Source organism: Molossus molossus, unplaced genomic scaffold, assembly GCF_014108415.1.
Source record: "Molossus molossus isolate mMolMol1 unplaced genomic scaffold, mMolMol1.p scaffold_m16_p_21, whole genome shotgun sequence".
Classification (NCBI taxonomy): Eukaryota; Metazoa; Chordata; class Mammalia; order Chiroptera; family Molossidae; genus Molossus; species Molossus molossus.
This window is the reverse complement of record NW_023425357.1, coordinates 7,666,558-7,688,604: the sequence shown is the minus strand read 5'-3', so window position 1 is coordinate 7,688,604 and position 22,047 is coordinate 7,666,558. Positions and strand designations below refer to the sequence as shown.

General features: G+C 52.9%; 1 protein-coding gene across 1 annotated transcript; it reads right to left on the bottom strand.

Moving 5' to 3' along the window:
* On the bottom strand, positions 1-20,676 carry TMEM143 (transmembrane protein 143). Its single transcript, XM_036275919.1, has 8 exons — positions 20,640-20,676; positions 20,056-20,296; positions 18,998-19,102; positions 10,196-10,390; positions 9,336-9,466; positions 7,387-7,666; positions 1,741-1,930; positions 1-1,044 (listed from the first exon to the last, which is right to left on the bottom strand). Exons 1-8 carry the CDS (start codon positions 20,660-20,662, stop codon positions 836-838), a joined length of 1,374 nt encoding a protein of 457 aa, XP_036131812.1. The 5' UTR covers positions 20,663-20,676; the 3' UTR covers positions 1-835.
* Positions 20,677-22,047: the final 1,371 nt, after the last annotated feature.

Below are 22,047 nucleotides of genomic sequence, written 5' to 3'. Positions count from 1 at the left end.
TTATTAAACATGATTTATTTGGGAGAGGGGGGAATTGACAGACCAATAAATATTGCACAGGCCACTGGCAGAAGGACGGTCTGGACCGAGGTAGTTTCTATAGAAAGGGTGAGGGACCAGCGCAGAGAAGGCACCTGAGGTTGTGGGGCCTGAGTGGAAGGGCATCTTGGGGGTAAGGATGGTTCCTCCTGGCCCACAGTTCCTGCTGGCACTGGGCTCCCACCCCACCTCAGCCTGGACAAGCTGACCAGCAGTTGACCAGATGGTCTGCCTTATGAGTAGTGGTGATTGATAGAAAGATCAGGTTTCTTTTAGGAATTCTGATTGCTTCTATGCAGCGGCAACTGTCTACCCAAAAGCTGAGTGCCCAGAAGCTGCCATTGGCAGTGTGACTCTCATTGGCTGTGGGCAGGGGCTCTGCCCCGGTGAACATGATGGGCAGTTTGCCCAGAACAGGCTAAAAAGACAATGATATATAGCCTCAGGAGGGCACAGCCTAACGACTGTGCCAGGTGGTTGGTAGTGTTAACCGCTGTGATTGGCTGACACTCTCTCCTCAGCGGAAAGCAATTTGGTCGTTTGCATAGGGGGTGGGACTCAGAGCTGGAATAGACTAGAGGCAGAACCAAAAAGCTTGGGTTCGCTGTTCATCAGAAGGGGTGGGGATAGCCAACGGAGGCTGTCTTGACTGGGGCTGTAACACGATTGCCTGGCACTGGAAATTGAGGAGCTGTAAAGCATAGTAGTGTGACTGACAGCTTGTCCTGGAGGAGGCGGGGCTTAGTTCCTAACCAGGTGGCAGGGCAGGGCAGGGCAGGGCTGTGAGAGGGTTCTCTCAGGGGTTGTCACTGATGGGCGGGGTCTTGGGGGAAGTGACTGTAGCCAACCGGTCCAGTTTGGGGAAACCCGGGGGAGGGTACGTCCCCATGCTGGCAGTCAGGGCTTGCAGGTGGCCCAGAGCCCGAGTTCCATTGAAGGTCACGTCACAGCCTGTCTGGGCCAGGAGCCAATTTTCCACTTCCGACTGGAGCCACTGGGAAGTCTCTGTAGAGGGAGAGGCAGGTGCTGTAAGGTCAGAGGGACCTGGGGTGGGGCAGGGCAAGGAAAAGGGCCTGAGTTTGGGAGCAGCCTAGAGGTATATTGAGGGTAGGAGGGGGATGGGACAAGGCCTGGGAGGCTCGGCTGTGGGGCTCTCATGTGGGGACAAGCCAGGAAAGGGTGGGGGCTCCTGTTGGGAAGGCTTCACCTGGGACTTACACAGGGAAGAGACAAGGGGTCCTGTAGGGAAAGCAGGGCTCCTGTAGGAAGGAGAAGCAGGGAATGGGGCGCAAAGGACGGCGTGCCACAACAGGAGTCTGATCCAAGACCCCCAACAAGGTTGAGGTCAGGAAAGGGACGCCACCCCAGGAAAAAACCACGACCATCAAGATTGTAAGCTGGGTTCAGGGGTCCCACCTGCTGAGGGCCAGGGTCACGTGGGAATTGGCCTGGTTCACCCCTGGGAGCAGGGAGTAGGGGGCGGGCAGCATAGGGGTGGTGTCTCACGGGGGCAGGGCTCCTTGGGATTGGGGGAGTCTCAACCGTGTAGTGACAGTGTAGATAGAGTCTGTTTCAGGTGGGGCCCGGTAGGATCCCGGCAGGGATGGGGTGGGGCCGGGCCACAAAGGGGCGGGGCGCCCTAGCGCGCCGGGTGGGGAAGGGGGAGGTGGTGGGAAGGGCAGTTCCAGGGTAGGGTCCTACCATCCGGCGGGCCGCACACGCCGCCGGGCCGCCGGGTCAGAAAGCTGTGCGCCAGCAGCGCCTCCTTGGCGTGCTCGTCCTGCGCGCGCAGGGCCAGGGCGCTGAGCAGCTCCGAGTTGTTGGACGTGCTGCGGTAGTAGAGCATGTGCGCCAGCTCCAGCGCCTGCACGCTGCGCTGCTGTCCGAACATCTGCAGGCGGGACAGCTGCAGCTCGGCCACCGGGAGGGGCAGGGCCGTGCTCGGACCCGGAACACACCCTCCTCGGTCACTCACGCTGGTAGGGCCCTTCCTGTGGACTCCCAAGCCCTCCCCAAACCTGTTCGGTTCAGGTCCCCAGGACTGGGCCCTGGCTATTTGTATTTTTAATCTTCTCGCTCTCCCGCGGGTGACCCCAGGCCGCCGACAATATTTTACAGCCGCTGGGCTGGTGTGCTCAGCTGAGGCACGAATTAATGGATTTGTGCAAGGATTTCCAGTCGATACAAGTTGTAGCCTTGGAACTTTTTGTTACAATTATTTTTTTTAAGTCCTTATCTTTTAGACATATAAGAAAGTATTTGCAGATGATATGTCTAGGATTTGCTTCAGAATAACTCAGTAGTGAAAGAGTGGGGTCTTTAGGTGAAAGGGGACTGTTGCTAATTGTAGACTCCGGATGCTGGCTACAGAGGAGCTCATAATACTATTCTATTTCTGCATTTTAAAAACCTTTCCATAATAAAAAAAATGGTTTAACATAGTACATTGTAAAGAGAAGTGCTACAGACAAAAATACAGGAAGAGCAGCCCTGGCTGGGTGGCTCAGTTGGTTAAAGCGTTGTCTTGTACACCAAAAAGGTTTCGGGTTTGATCCCAGGTCTGGGTGGGTACCGGAGACAACCGATTGATGTTTCTCTCTCACAGAGATTTTTTTTTCTTTTTTCTTTTCTCTCTCTCTCTTCCTTCCTCTCTAAAAGTCAATAAAAAACACATATATTGTGCACGGCTAGTGTGGCTCAGTAGTTGAGCATCGACCCATGCACCAAGAGGTCACTGGTTGGATTCCCAGTCAGGGCACATGCCCAGGTTGTGGGCCAAATCCCCAGTGGGGGGCATGCAGGAGGCAGCCAGCCAATGTTCTCTCTCATCGATGTTTCTATCTCTCCCTCTCCCTTCCTCTCTAAAAAAAAACAATAAAGAAAAAAATGTTTAAAAAATGTGTGTATTGGAAGAGCAGCTTTAAGGGGAGAAGGGGGAAGGGCAGGTCTGGGGCCCAGCTGTCTGTTGGCTGCACCCTTCCCTACTCTTCAGCCCCTCCGGCCCCAACTCCTTTCTCCCTCCTCGGTGTCCCTAAGCAGCGGAATGAGAGCACACCCATGGCTTTTGGGGCTCACACCAAAAACCTCCGACCAATTTCCTCCATTCATCCACAAAACCTCAGACCGCAGGCCTTGAAGCAAGTCCCAACTCTGCCCCCTCCCTGCTGTGACCCCACAGCTAAGACCAAAGACCTCAGGGGGTGGTGTCTGGGCTCTGAGGCAGATGACAGGAAGTGGGCGTCAATACAGGGTTAATGAAACACTTGGCACACGGCATGGGCCCTGAAAGCATTTAAATATTAGCTACGACTAAATATTCATCCACACCTGGGCTGGGGGCCGCCTTTTAATCTTCCCCCACAGAGTGTTGCCCTTCTTACACAGAGACCCGAGGGAAATGCCTCAAGTCAACACCTCCCTGCAAATCCGCTGACACGGCCTGCACGGTACTGATGACACGGCTGTGTGGGGACTGTGCTCTCTTCTCACAAGCCCAGCACAGCTGGTTTATGTCCCTGCACTGGAACGAATCACCATTCCTACGGCTGAAGACGAGATGCAGGAATTGCGCGTGTTAGGGACCGTCTGGCATGAAAATGCATTGGGTTCTGTGTCTGTTTCTGCCGAGCTGATGGTGTCGAGTTCTCATAGGTTAAATGAGCAGGTCGTGCTACTCCACAGCACGCAGATGAGATCAGACCTGTCCCTGGAGAAGGCACGTTCCCTTCAACACTCACTGTGGCCCACGTTGTGTTCAGGGTCTCCCCTCACCTAACCCCTAGCTCACTCCTCCCTCCTCCCCTGGAGTCCTTATCTGGGGCAACCCCACCATCTGTCCAGCCATAGGCCAGACCCCTGGCAGTATCCTTACCCACTCCCACCAGCCTGTCAGCCTCCAGCCCAGTCCCCCTGTCTTCTCTGCCATCCCCTCCTCACCAACCGCCCAGTGCACTGTTCCAGCCTTCTCTGTGAACTCGGTCTCCCCATTCCAGTCTGTCCCTGCACAGCCCCAAAGGTGACCGTGCTCAGAGCACCTCCATGGCTTCCCAGTGCCCTCGAGAGTCCAAGCTCCTTGGCCTAGGCCTGAGGATTTCTCCCACTCACCTCCCACTCCTCCCCTCTGAGTGAAGCCCGTTTAACAAGCCAATTTACCCTGAACCTTACCCTGAGCGTGCCCTGCTCTCGGCCTCTGGAACAAGCCAAGCCACCTCTCATCATTCTTAGAAAATACTCGCTGCCTCGATATCAAGGTTCAGGATAAATATCACTTCCCACAGAGAAGCAGCCGTGTCCTTGGGTTCGGGCCTGCCCTGGGCTGGGTTGAAACCCACAGTGAGCCAGAGCATGGCGGGTACCCACAGAAGCATCACCCCTGCCCATGGAGTCTAGGAAAGCTTTCTGGAGCCCCTGAGCTGAGGGTAAGGACTGAGCGGGGTTGGTCAGCCAGTAAGGGGGAAAAGACATTTCAGTGGGAGGAACAGCATGTGCAAAGGGAGAGAAGGGAAGGGAAGCAGGGGGAGCTGACGCACAGAATTGTGTGGGCTGAGGCTGGGGAGCCGGGGTCTCTGTGATAGGTTGTGAGCATGGGAGCAGGGCCAGCCTGGGGCCCTCAGGGTGGGCTGGAGGGGACGGACTGAGAGGCTGGGAAGAGGGTCTGAGCTGGAGCTGGAACAGAGGAGAGCAGGTAGCACAGAGACTCAGGGTGCAGGAAGGACAGGCTGGGGGCTGACAAACTGAAGGCAGAGCGAGGGCAACTTCTAGGGGTCTAGCAAGTGAGTGGGGGGAAACAAGGCCATCTGCAGATGAAGAACCAGGAGGAGGAGCGGGTGGAGGTGGGGGATGTGCTCCGGGTGGCGAAGTTGGCTGCACCAGGCTAAGCACAGAGCAGCCTGATCTAGGAAACCAGGAGAACTGTGCTTGGGAACCACAGAAGTGGATGAGCTCTTTGAGGGTGAAAAAAGTGGGGTGTGTATCCTGCACCAAAACTGGCTTCCCCGGTGTCTGATATGAGTGACCGTCCCAAGATAGGGACTCCAGAGAAGAAGGGGGCTTGGGGAAGACGGATGCTGAGCCCAGTGGGGAAGAGGTGCATGTGGGAAGGTTTGGGCGTGCCCAAGTAGCAGGTGGGGACAAGGGCTGGGGGACTGGGAGAAAAGCCTGCAGTGGAGACAGCGAGCTAGGAGTGACCTACAAGAGGGCATCAGTGTGCACCAGTGAGGGATGGGGCTGCTGGACTGAGGCTGCAGGCGGCCCATATTTAAGGCTCGGAGGCTCAGCTGGGGGCGTGGGAAAACATTTAACGGATGTACTGAATTAACTACAGAACTGGGTTTTAAACTGGGCCCTTTGGAGACCGAGGGTCAGGCACTCTCATGTTTACATGTTAACCCTTCCCTGGCTCCTGCTGCCCTGCCTTGGCATTCAAGGCCGCCTCTGGGGTCCCCCTTCTCCACTCTGCACCCTGGACTCCAGTCCTGGGAGTTCCCCCAAACCGGGCGCACCCAGCCCCCTCTCCACCAGGCTCAGTCCTCCCCATTCAATGCTGTCCTCAATCCTCCTGATCCCTGGTCCTAGGGATTGCTCCCTGCGCCCTGCCCCAGCCCCGCCCCCTCTCAGCCAGCACAGCCTGGCTGTTATCTGCGGAATTTATTACCAGTCTTCCTAACAGTCCATTGGGATGGCTGAAAACAGCTTGAAAACCAATGAACCGACGCGTGAATGATCGGGTACAACAGACGCCTCATGCCAGTCCATACTCCCAGGGCTAGTGCCAACCCTGGGGAGAGTCAGTACAAGGCAGCCCCCTGGGCCCACTCAGCACCCGGACAGGACACACAGCTCGGCCAGCAAAGCAGAGACTGGGTGCCAGCCCCCACCTGTCCTCTCCCTGTGAATCCTTAGTGAACCTGAGCAGCTGCATGAGGCCGCCCTGCGCTCACACGTGGCAGAATCGAGAAGGGAGCATGTTAAAAATAGTTTCCTGGGCCCCAGTCCCAAAGTTTCCAATTCAGTCCAGTTGGGCTGGAGCCCAAAAGGCTGCATTAATAACAGCTCCCCTGGCCCTGGCCGGGTGGCTCATTTGGTTAGAGTGCCATTTGGATACACCAAGGTTTCGGGTTCAATCCCGGTCAGGGCACTTACAAGAATCAACCAATGGCCCTGGCCAGTTTGGCTCAGTGGATAGAGAGCTGGCCCATGGACCAAAGAGTCCCAGGTTCGATTCTGGCCAAGGGCATATACATCGGTTGCGCAGGTGGCAACCGATCAATGTATCTCTCTCACATAGATGTATCTCTCTCACATAGATGTATCTCTCTCACATAGATGTTTCTCTCTCTCTCTCTCTCTCTCTCTCTCTCTCTCTCTCTCCCCCTCCCTCCCTCCCTCCCTCCCTCCCCCTCTGTCTGAAGATAAATGTAAAAATATCCTTGGGTGAGGATTAAAAAAAAAAGAATAAGAATCAACCAATGAATGCATGAATAAGTGAAACAATAAATCGAAGTTTTTCTCTCCCTAAAATTAATAAAATAAAATAAAATAAAATAAAACTATATAAAAAAAGCTCCTCTGGTGATAGTGATTCCTGGCCAGGATGGAGAGCCCAGACTCAGGGCACAATATCCCAGGTAGTAGTAGTAATAATAATAATAATAATAATAATAATAATGGCAATAGCTAACTCTCATATAGTACCTTCTGTACTAAGTATCAGGCTCTGTTCTCAGTACCGTATGTATTAATTAATCCAACCCCCACAACAACTCCATGAATTAGGTCCTATTGACATCCTCATTTTGCAGATGCAGGAGCTGAGGCACAGAGAGGTTAAGCGTCTTATTCAAGGTCACACAGCTAGAAGACAGTAGAGGTTGACTCAAACCCAGGCAGTCTGGTTCTAAAACACACACCCTTCACCCTGTCACTAGGTGCCTCTCAAAGCAGGTGCTCAGTGAGTAGCTGTGAGTACAAATGTAGCACCTACCACCCGCCAGGCACTGCGCCCAGTGCTTCTCATGGATGCGCTCATTTAATCCTCGTAACAACCTATAAGGTAGGTCTCACTATTACCGCCATTTTCCAGATGAGGAAACGGAAGCACAGAGAGATCAAGAGACCTGCTTAAGATTGTGTTGAGTATATAAAGAGAGGAAGGAAGGGAGGAATGGGAGAAGGAAGGGAGGGAAGAAAGGAGAAAAGGAAGGAAAGACAAAGGAACGGAAAGGGAAGGTGTGAAGCACACCATGAAGCAGGAATAATGCACCAAATAAAAAAAACATGGGGCGTCCTGACCTTCTGGTTGAATGCCTAGAAGTAGGGACCCAGGTGGCATGGGGGTGGCCCACTTACCTTGGAGGCCCGCAGGCCCATGAAGGCAGCGAAGAACAGCAGCAGCAGGGAGGTGCCCACCTTGAGGTCTGTGAGCACCACCATGCCCACATTGACGAAGACCGCCACGCCCGAGACCACCAGCGTGAGGTTGAGCAGGGCCCGCTGCAGGGTGGGCGTGCGCACCTTCACCTCAGGCAGCAGCTGCTCCAGGCCCTCCAGGGGGGTGTCCTTGAAGCTCTTCAGCACTAAGTGGCCCCCTTTTGTTCGGGCTGCTAGGACCACCCGCTTAAAGTATCTCCTGCAGGATAGAGACAGAGAGGCCAGGGTGGTCAGGACTGCCCCGGAGCTGCTTCCAAGCCCAGGACACTCTCTAGCTCTGCAGTCACAGTCATTTTAAAGGCTACATAACAACGATGGGAGGGAAGTCAGATATAAGCTAGGTGCCCAACAGTAGGGGATGGGTTACATAATCCAATCCCCTATTATTGGACACATAGGTTGTTTCTGATTTTATGTACTTGATAAAGAAGAGCTGAGTAAAATTCTTTTGTTTAGTTAATTTTCTTTTTCTTTACAAAATTTTTTTTCTTTATTGATTTTAGATAGAGAGGATGGGAGAGGGGGAGAGATAGAAATATCGATGAGCGAGAACATCAATTGGCCGCCTCCTGCATGCCCCCCACTGGGGATCGGGCCCACAGCCTGGGCATGTGCCCTGACCGGGAATCAAACTGGTGACCTCTTAGTGCATGGGTCGATGCTCAACCACTGAGCCACACCGGCCTGGCTGTTTAGTTAATTTTCAAATTCAAATTCTCCATATATTTTAGAGTGGCTGCTAGGTGCCAGGGAGCCTACGAAGCTCTGAAAAGACAACAAAATGATTCAGTCACTGCCTTTGTGAGCAGCATGAGAGACAGATAATTAAGCATACACTGCGCAAGTATAAATACCTCTTTGGAATAGATCCCTGAGGGTGGAATTACTGGTTTAAGGGATGTAAGGGGTTCTTTGTCTTTGGTTTTTATTTTGGTTTGGTGTTTTGGATTCGTGACCATATGACCGAATCAACTGATTTCCAGAAAGATTGGGTAATGGACAGGCCCACTGACTGACTGTGAGGAGATCTGGCTCTCCTGCCCCTGTTCTGTATTTGAATATCCTCTGTTAAAACTATGATGTTCAGCCTGGCCGGTGTGGCTCAGTGGATTGAGCATCGTCCCATGGACTGAGTGGTCCTGGTTTGATTCCCACAACCCGGTCAAGGCACATGCCCGGGTTGCAGGCTCGATCACCAGAAGGGGGCGTGCAGGAGGCAGCCAATCAATATTTCCACCTCTCTCTCCCTTCCTCTCTCTCTAAAAAATCAATAAAAAATAAAATAAAATAAACAAAATAAAAATATAATGTTCATCAGAACGCTGGCTGCGCCACTTTTTCAGAATGTGGTCTTCCCTCTCTGAGCCCAGCTTCCCTCGTTTGAAAACTGGAGAAAATGTCCCTACCCTTTCTCTTCCCCTGGAAATTATAGTTCTTACTTTCCTTTGGGAAGGAAAAAGCAGCGTTTGGCCCTGGCCGGTGTGGATCACCGTTAGGGTGTCGGCCGGCACATCGTAAGGGTCTCGGATTTGAGTTCCAGTCAAGGGCATGTGCCTGGGTTGCAGGTCCAGTCCCCGACCCTGGTTGGGGTTGTGATGGAGGCATCCAATGGATGTGTTTCTCTCACATCGATGTTTCTCCCCCCACCCCCCGCCCCGCCTTTCCACTTGCTCTGAAAATCAATGGAAAAAATACTCTGGTGAGTATTAACAACAACAACAAAAAGATAAAAAGAAAAAAAAAGTAGCATTTGGATGATTCACCCCTCCCCCTTTCTCGACTTCCCACCTGGGCCCCAGACCCCCAAGTCCCCTCTCAACTCTAACCTTGCCCCCCTCACTGCAGCTGAGGAACAAGGGCTGCCTCACCTCTCTGCAGGGGACGACTTGAGAAAGAAGCTACGCCTGGAGCCCACGCTGGACTTACGAGGCATCGGTCCGACTCTCTGGCCCAGGGCCCAGAACTGCATGTAGATATACTGATCCAGGTTTATTGTCACCTGCCAAGGGCACAAAGGAAGCGGAGAAAGCTGAGCCTGGGCTGGAGTGTGAGTGCAGGATATGGACAGCAGACGCCTTCCCCCCTGGTGACCCTGCCCCTCTCCCAGGCTTATCATCACCTGGTGTCTGGGCAGGGCAGCCATGCACGGTTGTTCAGATCATACACTGCACAGAGCACACCGTCTAAGGTGGCACCATTCACTCAATAGTTCTTACTACCATATTTCCTTGAATATAAGATGCCACTGATTTTAAGCGACTCCATTATTTTATAAAGCAACTAAAAGAGAAAATATATTGCCAATTAAACTGTATCACACCACTGCTTATAAGTTACATCCCAATTTTGGAGACAATAAAATATGATTTTCCAGAACAGCACATCTTAAAATCACAAAAATAAGGAATTTTGGAAGCTGTTAGTATTTTTATTATAATTATGTTGACTTTAAGGATGAGCATTTTGTATTATCTATTATTATAATTTTCTGGCAGGTGGCAATAAAATCTTTAGTTCAAAGAGGATCCATATCTTATGATACTTTTCCAACAGATGGCAGTGAAGTGACCTAAGAAAGAGGTGTCTTTTTCTAATTCACCAAAGGCACCACTGGGCTAGTGTCCTGTGTGCAGAACTACAACTCCCAGCAGCCTCTGCCTCCCCCAAAGGCCCCACCCCTGCCCCAGGGCCTCCTGGGAGTATTGGTTCTCCTCTGGAGGACAGGTACCTGGACCTCATCCTGAGGGTGGTGGACCACTAAAGCGTAGGCCAGGGTGTCCTCGGAGAGTGGGGAGAAGTTGGCCTGGGCCAGCAGGGGCTCCAGCTCCAGAAGCACCTCCTGCTCATTGGACAGACGCTGGGGGTCCGTTAGCGAAGGCTGGTCAAGGGTCTCCCTGTCAGGGTTGATGGGGTCATATAAGGCCTGAGGAGAGAGTCAGAGAGAAGAAAAACAGGCTAGGTCACAGCATGAGCGGTCGTGGGTAAACTTCAGGATGTTCCTGGCCTCATCCTTTAAATGATGGGGTAACCCAGGGCTTGACTCTGGGCCCCTCTTACATTCTCTCTCTCCAGCCTTGCTCTAAGTGGCCTCACCACTCCCATGCCTTTAAACACCCTCTCTGGCAGATGACTGCCCACTCACATCTCCAGCCTGGACCTCTCCTCCAAGTGCCAGACCTAATACCCACTTCCAGTGCGTGAGCATTGGTTCTCCTGATCTCCCACAGAAATGGAAGTAAAGGTGGACACAGACTTCCCAGAGAGACTACATTTCCCAGTCTCCCTTGATGCTAGGTGTGGTCAAAAGACAAAGGTTTCATCCATAGAATGTGAGCAGAAGTGATGGGTGTCCCTCTGCACTTTCCACTCTTTCCTTGTTCTGACAGCTTAGAACACTGTTCTACCCATGACCCAGTTTTGACCACAGAGACATGAAGACAATGTCCTAGGGTATGGCAGAGCAACAGGATGGAAAGAAACTGGGTCCCAGCATAATCTCTTGTGGGACAGGGAAGCCTATGCAGCCTGGCCCATTTACCACCGGGCTGTTAAGTGGGAGGGAAATGATCCTCCATCTCCTTTAAACCATCTGATTGTGGGGTCTGCTTGTTATAGCAGCTAAGCCTCTATACAAACTAATACAAACTCTCTACTTGCCATTGCTTTCTTTCTTTTCTTTTTTTTTTTCTACTTGTCATTTCTTTTTGGATGTCCCAGTCACCTCAAATCTAACATGCCAAATCCACAGAGCACACCTTCCCATCCCCAACCTTCCAACAAAACCACCGAATGGATTTCCTGTCTCAAACCGATTCCCTTCAGTCATCCCTGGCTTCTCCCTGAGTGCCAAACTCTTAGATTCAATGATCTCTTTGACCTCTCCACTTGGATGTCTCATGGCACCTTGTATCTAACATGGCCCGAGGAACATGCTTCATTTCTCAGCCCACCCCAGGCTTCTCCTGTCAGGAAATGGCACTACTATCCATTCGGAGGCTCTGGTTCCTTTCTTGCCATCACTCCCATATCCAGTCTTTTCGCAAGTTCGCTGGCTGAACCTCTGAATCTCTCTTGACTTTATCTTCCCTTCTATTGCCACTGCTGCCTTCTTGTCCAAGTCACCTTTGCCCCTTGTCTAAACAGCTGCACCGGGCTCCTGCTCTGCCTGCTTCGTCTCGCCACTTCCAAACCACTTTCCCCAAAGAGCTTATTTAGAGGACAGAGCCCACACCCTATCCTTCCCACAGCTTCCCACTGCATTTGGAACATGGTCCAGAACGCTTCCATGACCGTCAAGGTCCCTGTAGAGATAACCTCTGCCTTGCCCACATCATCTTCCACATCCGCCCACCTAACCCCAAAGTTGCTGAATGAATGAGCGAGCTTCCAGTTGCCTAGCTTACTTTGCTCAAGGAGAGGTTGAGTTTCAGGATGACTGTCCCAGACCAAACAGCAAGCCTCAGAGGGAAACCACCCCTTCATAAAACAAGTCCATAAACCTGCCCTCTGTGTGTCTCTCAGGAAAGGGAGCCTTAAGGAACAACCTGGTTAGGCCAGGTGTGACTTTGAATGAGTGGCAGGAAATAAGAGAAGGTGTTCCAGGTGGGAGGAACAGCCTGGGCAATGGTTTGGAGGTGGGAAGGCCCAGGGCCTCAGAAACTGAGCAAGGAGCCTGGTGATGCAGGGGAGAGGGAAGCCCAGCTAATTCTCTTCAGAACTAACTCTCAGGGCTGTGGCTTGCTGGCTGAGGCTAAGACTTGAGGCCAAAGCAAAGACCTGTGTCCGAGTCCTTCAGCCCCGGCTGACAGAGCAGGTCCCACAGGCCACATTGAGACTCATGGAGTGACCTTGAGAAATTCCATTCCCAGGGCTGAGCTGCTCTTTGAGAGTGAGGGAATCTCAGAGCTGGAGGAGAGAGAAATCCACATTCATCAAATGTCTGCTGCGAGCCAGATTCTTCTCTGGGAATTTCAAGTTCACCAGGGCTTCAAGCCAGAAACCTGGATGCTGCAGGTGACCCCAGCTGCTCCCTCCCCTCAAACAGTGAACCCCCTGTCCATCCCACCTCCACTTTGCCCAGCGCTCTCCTCCCCGTCCACACCACCACCGTCTCCTCCTTCCTCAGTGAGTCCAACAGCCTTCTCAATGGTCTCCCCCAACCCCCTTGGTCCCCCTCCCCTGCCAATCTGCTCCCTACACAGAAGCAGGGAAGAGCTCAGCAAACAATAATAGTAGTAGTAACACATAAGAAAGGCGCACATTTATGCAGCACTTACTGTGTGTCAGGCACTATTAGAAGCGTGTTGTACACATTTCACAGTGTGACGACGGTACTTTTGTTATCCTCACTGACAGATGTGGAAACTGCGGCACAGACAGGTGAAGTAACTGCCCGAGTTCACAGAGCCAGGAAGTAAGGTACCAGGAACTACACATCCAACTATGTCAAGCTCCTGCCAAAACTCTTCCAAGGTTCCCACTGCCCTCAGAGGGGACGGGGCTCTGCACTATGGCCTGCAAGCCCCCTAGCTCCCTTTACCCCACAACCCCCTTGGTCCCTTTACCCCAGCCATCCTGGCTTTCATTCCTCCAGGCACAGGGACTTTGCACATGCTGTTGGGAGACTCTCCCTGGCCCCCTTCCTGCCTCCTTTCCTTTCCACTACTGAATGTCTACTCCTCTATTGTATTCCAGCTCTTATCACTCTCCAAAAGCCTTCCTCCGCTTCCTAGGCTGAGCAGGGCCACCCGTGTGCTTGGGCAGGATCTAAGAGGCATCACTGTACATGCCGAAGACCTGGACATGTATCCTAACAGTCACCTTTTCGGATGGAAATAAAGGGTACAGCGCAGCACCACCCGACAGACCTTCCTGCAATGATGGAAACACCTAGGTCCGCACCCCCCATTATGTGGCTGGCTACTGAGCACGTGAAATGTGGTGAATGCAACTGAGGAATCGAATTTTTAAATCTTATTGAATTTTGATTATTCCAAATTTAAACAGCCACATGTGCATGGGAACCCTCCTTTGAGACAGCCCCTGGCTAGGGAAAGGGGTGCCTTTTCCTCATTTGCACACAGACCCTGGTACCGAGACCAAGGTCAGCTTTGTTATCCGTTCGCAGGGACTGTGCCCCTCGAATTCACAATCCGAACTGATCCATTCATTGAGAGAGTCTGATCCACGGCTGTCGCCATCACCTGCCTTCAGCTCCCAGAGGGCAGGGCGCAGGCTCGAGTTGGCTCCTCCATGAGGCCCCGGCACCTGGCACCGGGCCTCGCACAAACATCCGCTGAACGAATGGAAAATGTCCCGGCGTTTTTGTGGCAATTGTTGCCATTTTCTAGCCTCAAGCATTCCCTTGGGGCCTCAAATACCATCTGTCTCCTGAGGACGCCCAGATTTGTCTCCAGTCCGGACGTCTTTGCTGAGCTCCACTCTCACTCAGCCAAGAGCCTACCCAACACTTCCACACGATGGCCACGCGGCCTCTCGGTGCATCCACCCGGGCCCGTGGGCTTCCTCTCAAAGCCTCTGTGTGCTCTACCTCCCAAACTGGGCTCCTGAAACTCCGCCCCACACCTGCTCCTCCCGCCATCCTCCCCACTCAGAGGCCAAGTCCATCCTTCTGGGTACTCAGGCCCAAAGTCTGGGGTCCCCCTGGACACCCCTCTTTCTCATACATTCAACCCATCAGCAAATCCTGATGGTACCACGTTCAAAACAGATCCAGAATCCGACCACTTCTCAACACCTGTCTGAGCCACCCATATACCCTGGACGGTTGCAGTGGCCCCAGCGCCGGGTTCCCTGCTCCCACCTCCATCCCCACCCTGTCTGTTCCCCGTGCGGTCAGCAGAGGGCGCCTGCTGCAATCTAAGTCCACTCATGTCCCTCCTCTGCTCAGAGTCTTCCTGTGGCTTCCACCTCATTCAGAGTCCTCACCTGTGTCCCACAGGGCCCGGCGGGATCTGCCCTCACTCCCATCTCTGCTCTCACCTCCAGCCCTGTCGCCTTTGCTCACTCAGCTCTATCCCCACCAGCCTCCTTGCTGTTTCTCCTGCCTCAGGACCTTTGTACTTACTGTTCCTGCCCCTCTCCATATGGCTCACTCTCGCCACCTTCAGGTCTCGGCTCAAATTCCAACCCCTCAGTGAGGCCTTCCTTCCCTGACCACCCTACCTAAAATTACAAAACACCTCTGCTTTCTTTGTCTTTTTAATTAGTTACCAGATTTAGGCAAAAATAAAATAAAAAATACAGGACACCATGTTAAATTTGATTTGCAGATCAATGACAAATAATTTTTCATGCAATATTTGATGTGCATGGGGCATAATTATGCTTTTAAAAATTATTCAAAGCTTTTCTGAATTTCAAATTTAACCGGGTAGAGAGAGTTGAATAGTGTCCCCTAAAAATTCATGTCCTCTCAGAACCTCAGAATATGATCTCATTTGGAAAGAGTCTTTGCAGGTGTAATTGAGGATTAAGATGAGATCATACTGGAGTAAGGCGGGCCCTAAATCCAATGAGGGTGTCCTTATACGAGACAGAAGAAACCAGAGAGAGGCACAGAGAAGAAGGAGATGTGAAGGAGATGGAGCGATGTGTCCACATGTCGAGGAAGGCCCAGGTTTGCCAGCAGCCGCAGGAGCTAAGAGGAGCCCTGGAACGATTCTTCCCTCAGAACCACCAGAAGAAACGAACTCTGCCCACACCTTCTGGGCTCCTGAACTCGGAGAGAATACAGTTATGTTTTTGTTTTTTAAATTGTTTCCCTTTATTGATTTTAGAGAGAGAGGAAGGGAGGGAGAGAGAAACATCAATGTGAGAGAGACACATCAGTTGGTTGCCTCCTGCACAACCCGGACCCAGGTATGTGCCCTTGACTGGGAATCGAACCCATGACCACAGGCTGACGCTCTAACTGCTGAGCCAAACTGGCCAGGGCCATTTCTGTTTTTTAAAGCCTCCCAGTTCATGGTAATTTGTTTGGCAGTAGTAGTAAAGGAATAAACAAGGCAGTCTGTACTTTACCTGGCAACCCTATCCTTAGCACTTAACATCTCTTAACATATTTTCCTTCTTCCCTTTGTTGAGGGTCTGTCTCCCTCACTAGAACATGACCAAATGAGGCAGATACACACATCTGTCAGGCTCACTGCTGTGTCCCGGGGTATGGAACCATTTGGGGGACACAGTAGGTGCTCAATAAATATATCCTGAGCAAATTCAATGAATGAATGAATGAATGAGGGAAAGGAGGAGCAGAGAGAGGTCACCTGCATGACTAGCAAACAACAAAGCCAGCTTTTGAACCGGGGCTATTCTTATTCTTTTCCTGTCCTGGGTTGCGTCCCCTAGGGACTTAGGTCATCAACAAGTGGTCACCCAGTGTCTCACACCCCTCTGGTGCTTCCACCCTGCCCCTCTTAGTACCTCAGTTTAAAACCTGCTGCTTTGCCCTGGCCAGTTTGGCTCAGCAGTTGGAGCATCGGCCCATGAACCAAAGGGTCTCAGGTTCAATTCCAGTCAAGGGCATGTACCTGGGTTGCAGGTTCGATCCCCAGGCCCGGTCAGGGTCATGTGGAAGGCAACCAATCAATGTGTCTCTCTCACATCGATGGATGTTTCTCTCTCTCTCTCTCCTTCCTCCCTCCCTTCCTTCCATTCTTTCTAAAAATTCCCCCGGATGAGGATTAAATAAATAAATAGAACCTCCTGCCTCCCCTGGCTGGTGTGGCTCAGTGGTTGAGCATTGTCTCATGTACCAAGAGGTAACCGGGTCGATTCTTGGTCGGGCTCCATCCCTGGTAGGGGGCGTGCAAGAGGCAGTTGATTGATGTTCCACTCTCACATTGGTGTTTCTTTCTCTCTCCATCTCCCTTCCTCTCTCTAAAAATCAATTAAAAAATATCTTAAAATCTCCTGCCTCCACAGAAATATGCATCTTCATTGATTATTCTTTCTATATAGTTAAATGTTTATATAATATTTTTTTAAATAACAATAAAATGACCTGACTCCAGAGGCCACAAGTGCCCTAGGGAAGAGCTTGGAGGCAGATGGACCAGGGCGCCAGTCCTGGCTCTGCCACTTGTGAACTGTGCGACCTTGGGCACATCCTGGGCCCTCTGCAAATGGGGCTGAATGCAGCTGCACCCAGGTGCCACAGGAAGGAGTCAATGAGCCCAACAGAGTGAGCGCTCAGCAACGAGGGGTCATTGTCCGTGGCTGCTATTCAAAGCAAAGAGGGGACCTGTAGGAGGGCGTGGCAGTGTACAGTGAAGGGCTAACTCAGCAGACCTGGGCTGTCCAAACCCTGCACATTTCAAACAAAAGGCTTCTTGTGGAAACCTCTAGGTCCATGGAATGCCCTGCCTGGTGAGAGTGTCTTGGGCCACACTGGATAGTCTATGCCAACAATGTGATTGATGGTGGGGGTCTTGGGCCATGAGGTAGCAGTCTGACCTCTGGAGGGGCTGGAGACTGAGTAACTAAGGCAGCCACACAGGTGGCCAGCCAGGCCTACATGACCAATCTCTAATAAAAACCCTGAACAAAGCTCAGGTGAGCTTCCCTGGTTGGCAATGTTCCATAAGTGTCATCACATATCGTTGGAGGGAGAATTAAATGCTGTTCTTGAGACAATCATGGGAGAGGACAAGTGGCAGCTCCGGCCTGGTCTCCCCTGGACCCCGCCCCATAGCCTTTTCCTTTGCTAATTTTGTTTACTATCCTTTCACTGTAACAAACTATTACTGTGAACATAACAGCTTTCCTGAACCCTGGGAGTCCCTCTAGAAAATCTGAGGGTGGTCTTGAGGACCCTCAACACAGGCAGGACCAGGGAGGAGGAGAAGGAGGATGCTAAGAATTTATCTCCTGACCACTCTCCCTTGGGGTTCCACTTCTCTCTCTGGCTGCTCTTGCCTACCCTCCTCCTCAGTTTCTGTTCCCTTTCCTGATCTCAAGGCTGGCACACCCCAGGGTTCAGATAATTCCTGCATGGCACCATTTAGTACCGTCTAGATCCTCCCTGTTGCTTCTCAGCCCAAACCCCTCCCTTGACCTCCAGACCCCACATTCAAGTCCATCTCTCTACCTGGCTGTCTGATAGACAGCTCAAATTCCTAAGTCCAAAGCTGAGCTGTCAATCTCCCCTGCAGATCTGCCTCCCGCCCCTGCCCTGTCCTGCACATCTCAGCAAATGGCAGCTCCATCATTCTGGGGGAGCAAGCCAGAACAGCAGGAGGCACCCCGGACTCCTCTCTCTCCCTCATGGCCCTGCCCACACAGCTGAATGCTGCAGCCTTCCAACTATTACCAGCGTCTGACCACTTTCCACCACTTCCACTGCTATTACTCTCATCAGAGCTGCCATTACCTCTCGCCCCGGCAAACATAATAGACCCTTTACTGGATCTCTCTGCCTCTGACAGTCCGTTCCCTACACAGCAGCCAGAGGGATGTGGTTAACACCTAAATCAGCTGGAGTTTCTCCTCCGCTCAGAGCCCTCCTGTGGCTCCCAGCTTGCTTAGAGTAAAACCAAGTCCTCACCACAGCCCACAGGCCAGGCACAATTTGCCCCACTCGTTCTCTGTTCTCATCTTCCACCCTCATCTTCCCTTCTAGCTTTAGCGGTCCCTTGGCTGTTTTTGCAACACTCCAGGCCCTCTCTCACCTCAGGGTCTTTGCACTTGCTCTTCCTTCTGCCTGGCACACCCTCCCCCAGACATCCATCAGGCACACTCTCGGGTCTTAGCTTACCCCTGACCGCCTGGTCTAAAATAGGCCCCCATCTCATCCCTGGCTAACCTTTTTTTTTTATCCTCACCGGAGGACATTTTTCCATTTTTTATTCAGATAGAGCGGGAGGAAGAGAGAGAGAAACATCGATGTGAAAGGGACACACCGAGTGGCTGCCACCCGCACGACCCAACCAGGGCCGGGGACAAACTGCAACCAAAGTACATGCCCTTAGTGGGAACCGAACCCGGGTCTCTCTGGACCGCAGGCCGATGCTGTAACCGCTGAGCCAAACCGGCCAGGGCTTTTTTTTTTTCTTTATTGAGTTTAGAGAGAGAGAAAGGGAGAGGGAGAGAGAGATAGAAACATTGATGAGATAGAACATCGATTGGCCACCTCCTGCACGCCCCCCACTGGGGATCGGGCTCACAACCTGGGCATGTGCCCTGACCAGGAATCGAACTGGCGACTTCTTGGTGCATGGGTCGACGCTCAACCACTGAGCCACACCAGCCAGGCCCTAGCTAACCTTTAATCTCTGCTTTGTTGTTCTTCACAGCACTTACCACTCCTGGGTATCATATTTCATATTTATTTATTATCTCCCCAACTGGAATGCCAGCTCCCTGAGGGTGTGGTGTCATCTGTCCTGTTCACTGCAGCATCCCCAGGGCTTAAAACCGGGCCAGGTTCCACGTGGGTGCTCAGAGAACTTTTGCTGAATGAATAGATAAGCAAACAAGCACGACAGGGCAGGAGGGGCCCCATCCTCACCTGCAGCCGGCTCAGGATGTGCTGGTAGTGGAACAAGGTGCAGAAGTCCACGTGGGCCGAGAACTCCTCCAAAGCCGCCTTCTCCGCAGGACTGGAGTGGAATTCCTGTTACCTCAGGAAGCAAAACTGCTCTTTAGGCCTCTTTCCCCTTCCTCCTGGGGAGGAATTCTTTCCCTGGCAGCCCATACAGGCAAGCAGGGCTCTGGGCTTTTCAAAATTTGGTTTTGTTTGGGGGAAGGTGTCATTTGTATTGACCAAGAAACTGAGGTAGCCGGTAGAGTGAAAAACAGAGCACCGGAAGAGCTAAGAGTTCAAGTTTTCACTTTGACACTGACTTGCCAACATTCATACAATGCTGACGGTACCCAGGTACCGCTTGCCCACATGCTATCATCCTCCAGAGATGCAAGGAGGCCCATGGAACGACAACCCCCATTTGTCAGAGGGGGAAAATGAGGCTCAGGGAAGTCACCTGCTGAGGGCCACAACGCCTAGATAAAGAGAAACAGACTCCCGCTTAGCCCTGTCTGACTCCAGAGCACACCTATTTAACCAATTATTTATGCTTGTCACTTTCTTTCTCCTGCTTCAGTGCCCTCCTTTATAAAATGGGGATGATGGTGGTATCCCTTCTACTGGGTTGCTCTGATGATTCAATACATGGAAACTGCTTAGCACCGTGTCTTTAGTAAGAGCTCAGTGTGATAATTATGATTCTAGCTAGATAGGTTAATAATTATTAGGTAGTAGTGATAGTCATGATGAAGATGACTACACTCATTTTGCGGAGGGAAAAACCATGCCCCGCAGAGCGCTTGTTCAAGCCCCCAGATCACGCTAGGGTGGAATTGCTGCTGTATTTGCATCTCGGCGTTCTTCCCCCGCCCCCTGCCCCTCTGTTCCAATGCACTTCGCGCCCACTAGGGACGGAAAGCGGAACGTGAACTACAACTCCCAGGAGGGGTCCAGGCAGCCCTCTCTGGCACGCAGGGCCCTGCCGCCGCAAGGCCTGCCGGGAGTCAGAGGCCCCAGGCTCTTGGACCCCGGACGGGCGGTACCTGTGTTAGGAGGCGGAGCAGCTGCTCCTTGGAGAATGGGATGAACCGCTCGCGGTACTGCTGTGCCCAGTCGCGGGGCTCCGTGGGGTTCCACATCTTGCGGTACTCCCCCATCTTGGCCGCCAATGAGGATAGGGCCCGGGGGGGCCCGAGGAGCGGGGGCAACAGCGGCCATCCTCGGACGCGGGATCCCCAGACCCCCCGGGTCACGTGCAACATGGCCAGCCCCTGTCCCCAGAGCCTAAACGAGGGAAATGGGTAGGGGGGTCAAAGGACATCTGATGGACCAGCGCCCTCGCCACCTCCCGGAGCTGTCGCCACCCCAGGCGGGGCGCAGCGCCCATCCGCTCGCCTCGTAGCAATTCTTGCGGGTCCCCTCCCACACTGCTCGGAGGACCTGCGCCAGAGAAGTCTTAGGTCCTGGGGCGTTTTGAGGGCCCAGACAACCTGTAGTGGTACAACTGGTTTCTGCGGGGTCTAGGCGATGAGGTGGACTTTAGGACCATAGGAGAAGCTCGGAAAGGCTACCTAGACGGTGCAGGGCCGTCCTGCCTTGGCCATGCAATCCCCTTCCCTCCCCTCACCTTAGCCAACGCTCGGCTGTCATTGAGCCTCCTGCGCATGTGCAAGGAGGCCCCCCCGGAGGTTCGCCTTCATCCAGCAGTGGGACGCATGCGCAAAATCTGTCACTCAGCCCTGTCCATTTTTTTTTTTTTTTCCCCTCTAAGGCCGTCTCAACTGCGCACGAGCAATATGCCTGCCTTTCTCCACTACCCGCCTTGTTTGGGGCGCAGCGCATGCGCAGCAGGAATGTCTCCTTGTCTCCGAACTTCAAAGAGAAGGAGACGGAGCGGGCGCGAGACTCCCTGGAGAGCTGGGGTGGGGTAGGGCTCCCACGCGCGCAGTTCGCCAACGGCGGGCAGCCCAACGTCCGCTGTGGACACGCCCCCGCTCGCGCCCGCCACTGAGTGGGAGGGAAAATGAAGGGGGCGGGGCCTGGGCACAGCCAATTAGCTGTGGAGGAGCGAAAAGGCGGGAAAAGAAGGAAGCAAAAGAAGCCTGAGGTGGGGCCAGGGACCGGGATGGGGAGGGTGAGCGAAGGGAAGAGTGGCCCCCAGGTGACGCAGACCCGGCCTCAGAGTAGGGGTAACCCTTTGGCAGGAGCGTCCCCTCAAGCCTCACCACCCCCATTTCCCGTCCTTGAAGGGAAGACCTTGATTCTAAGAAGGTAACCTAGTGCCTGGGGCATGGCCTCATTGAGGGGACAGCTCAGTTCTAAGCCCATGTCCCCACACGTCTGAGATCCAGACCCCCCCAACTTGAGGAAACACCCTTTTATGAAGCTGAATTCGAGGCGGAGGCCTGTATTCTAAGGAAATAACCCCAAGTCATTAGGACAGCCGAAACTACTCCCTATTCTGCCTGGGTTCTCCATTGCGGGGGCTGTCACCCCAAACCTGAAAGAGATCCCCCTGGTCCAGATATTCCAGGAGTTCTGACCCAGCACCTCAACTCCCTGGAAATGCCACTGTGTCCTCTCACAGGGAGAACACAGTCCTTCAGAGGGGCCCTTTGGCTTCAGTGTCAGGGACATGACCCTAATATCGCAGCCCGCTCTCCACCCCTTCTCCTGCCTGGGATTTCCTCACCCGGCTCTCCACCTCTGGTACCCCCCATCTTCCACCTCACCTGGGGACCCTAACTCTAGAATTCTCGGGATCCCCTTTACCTTGCACCCTAACTCATGAGATCCTCAGCAACCCTCTCATCCTGCGCTCCCACCTCTGGGACCCCCAGCAGCCCTTTCACCCCATTCCCTTACTCCTAAGAACCACACCAGACCCTTCGCCTCCCACAACCCCATTCCTGGGACCCCCCCCAGCACGCCCCTATCTCATGTCCCCTTCTCCTGGGACCCCTGGAAGTTCCTTCACCCCATGCCTCTGACTCTAACCTCCCATCGCCCATCTTGTCTTTCAGCAGCTGAGCCCC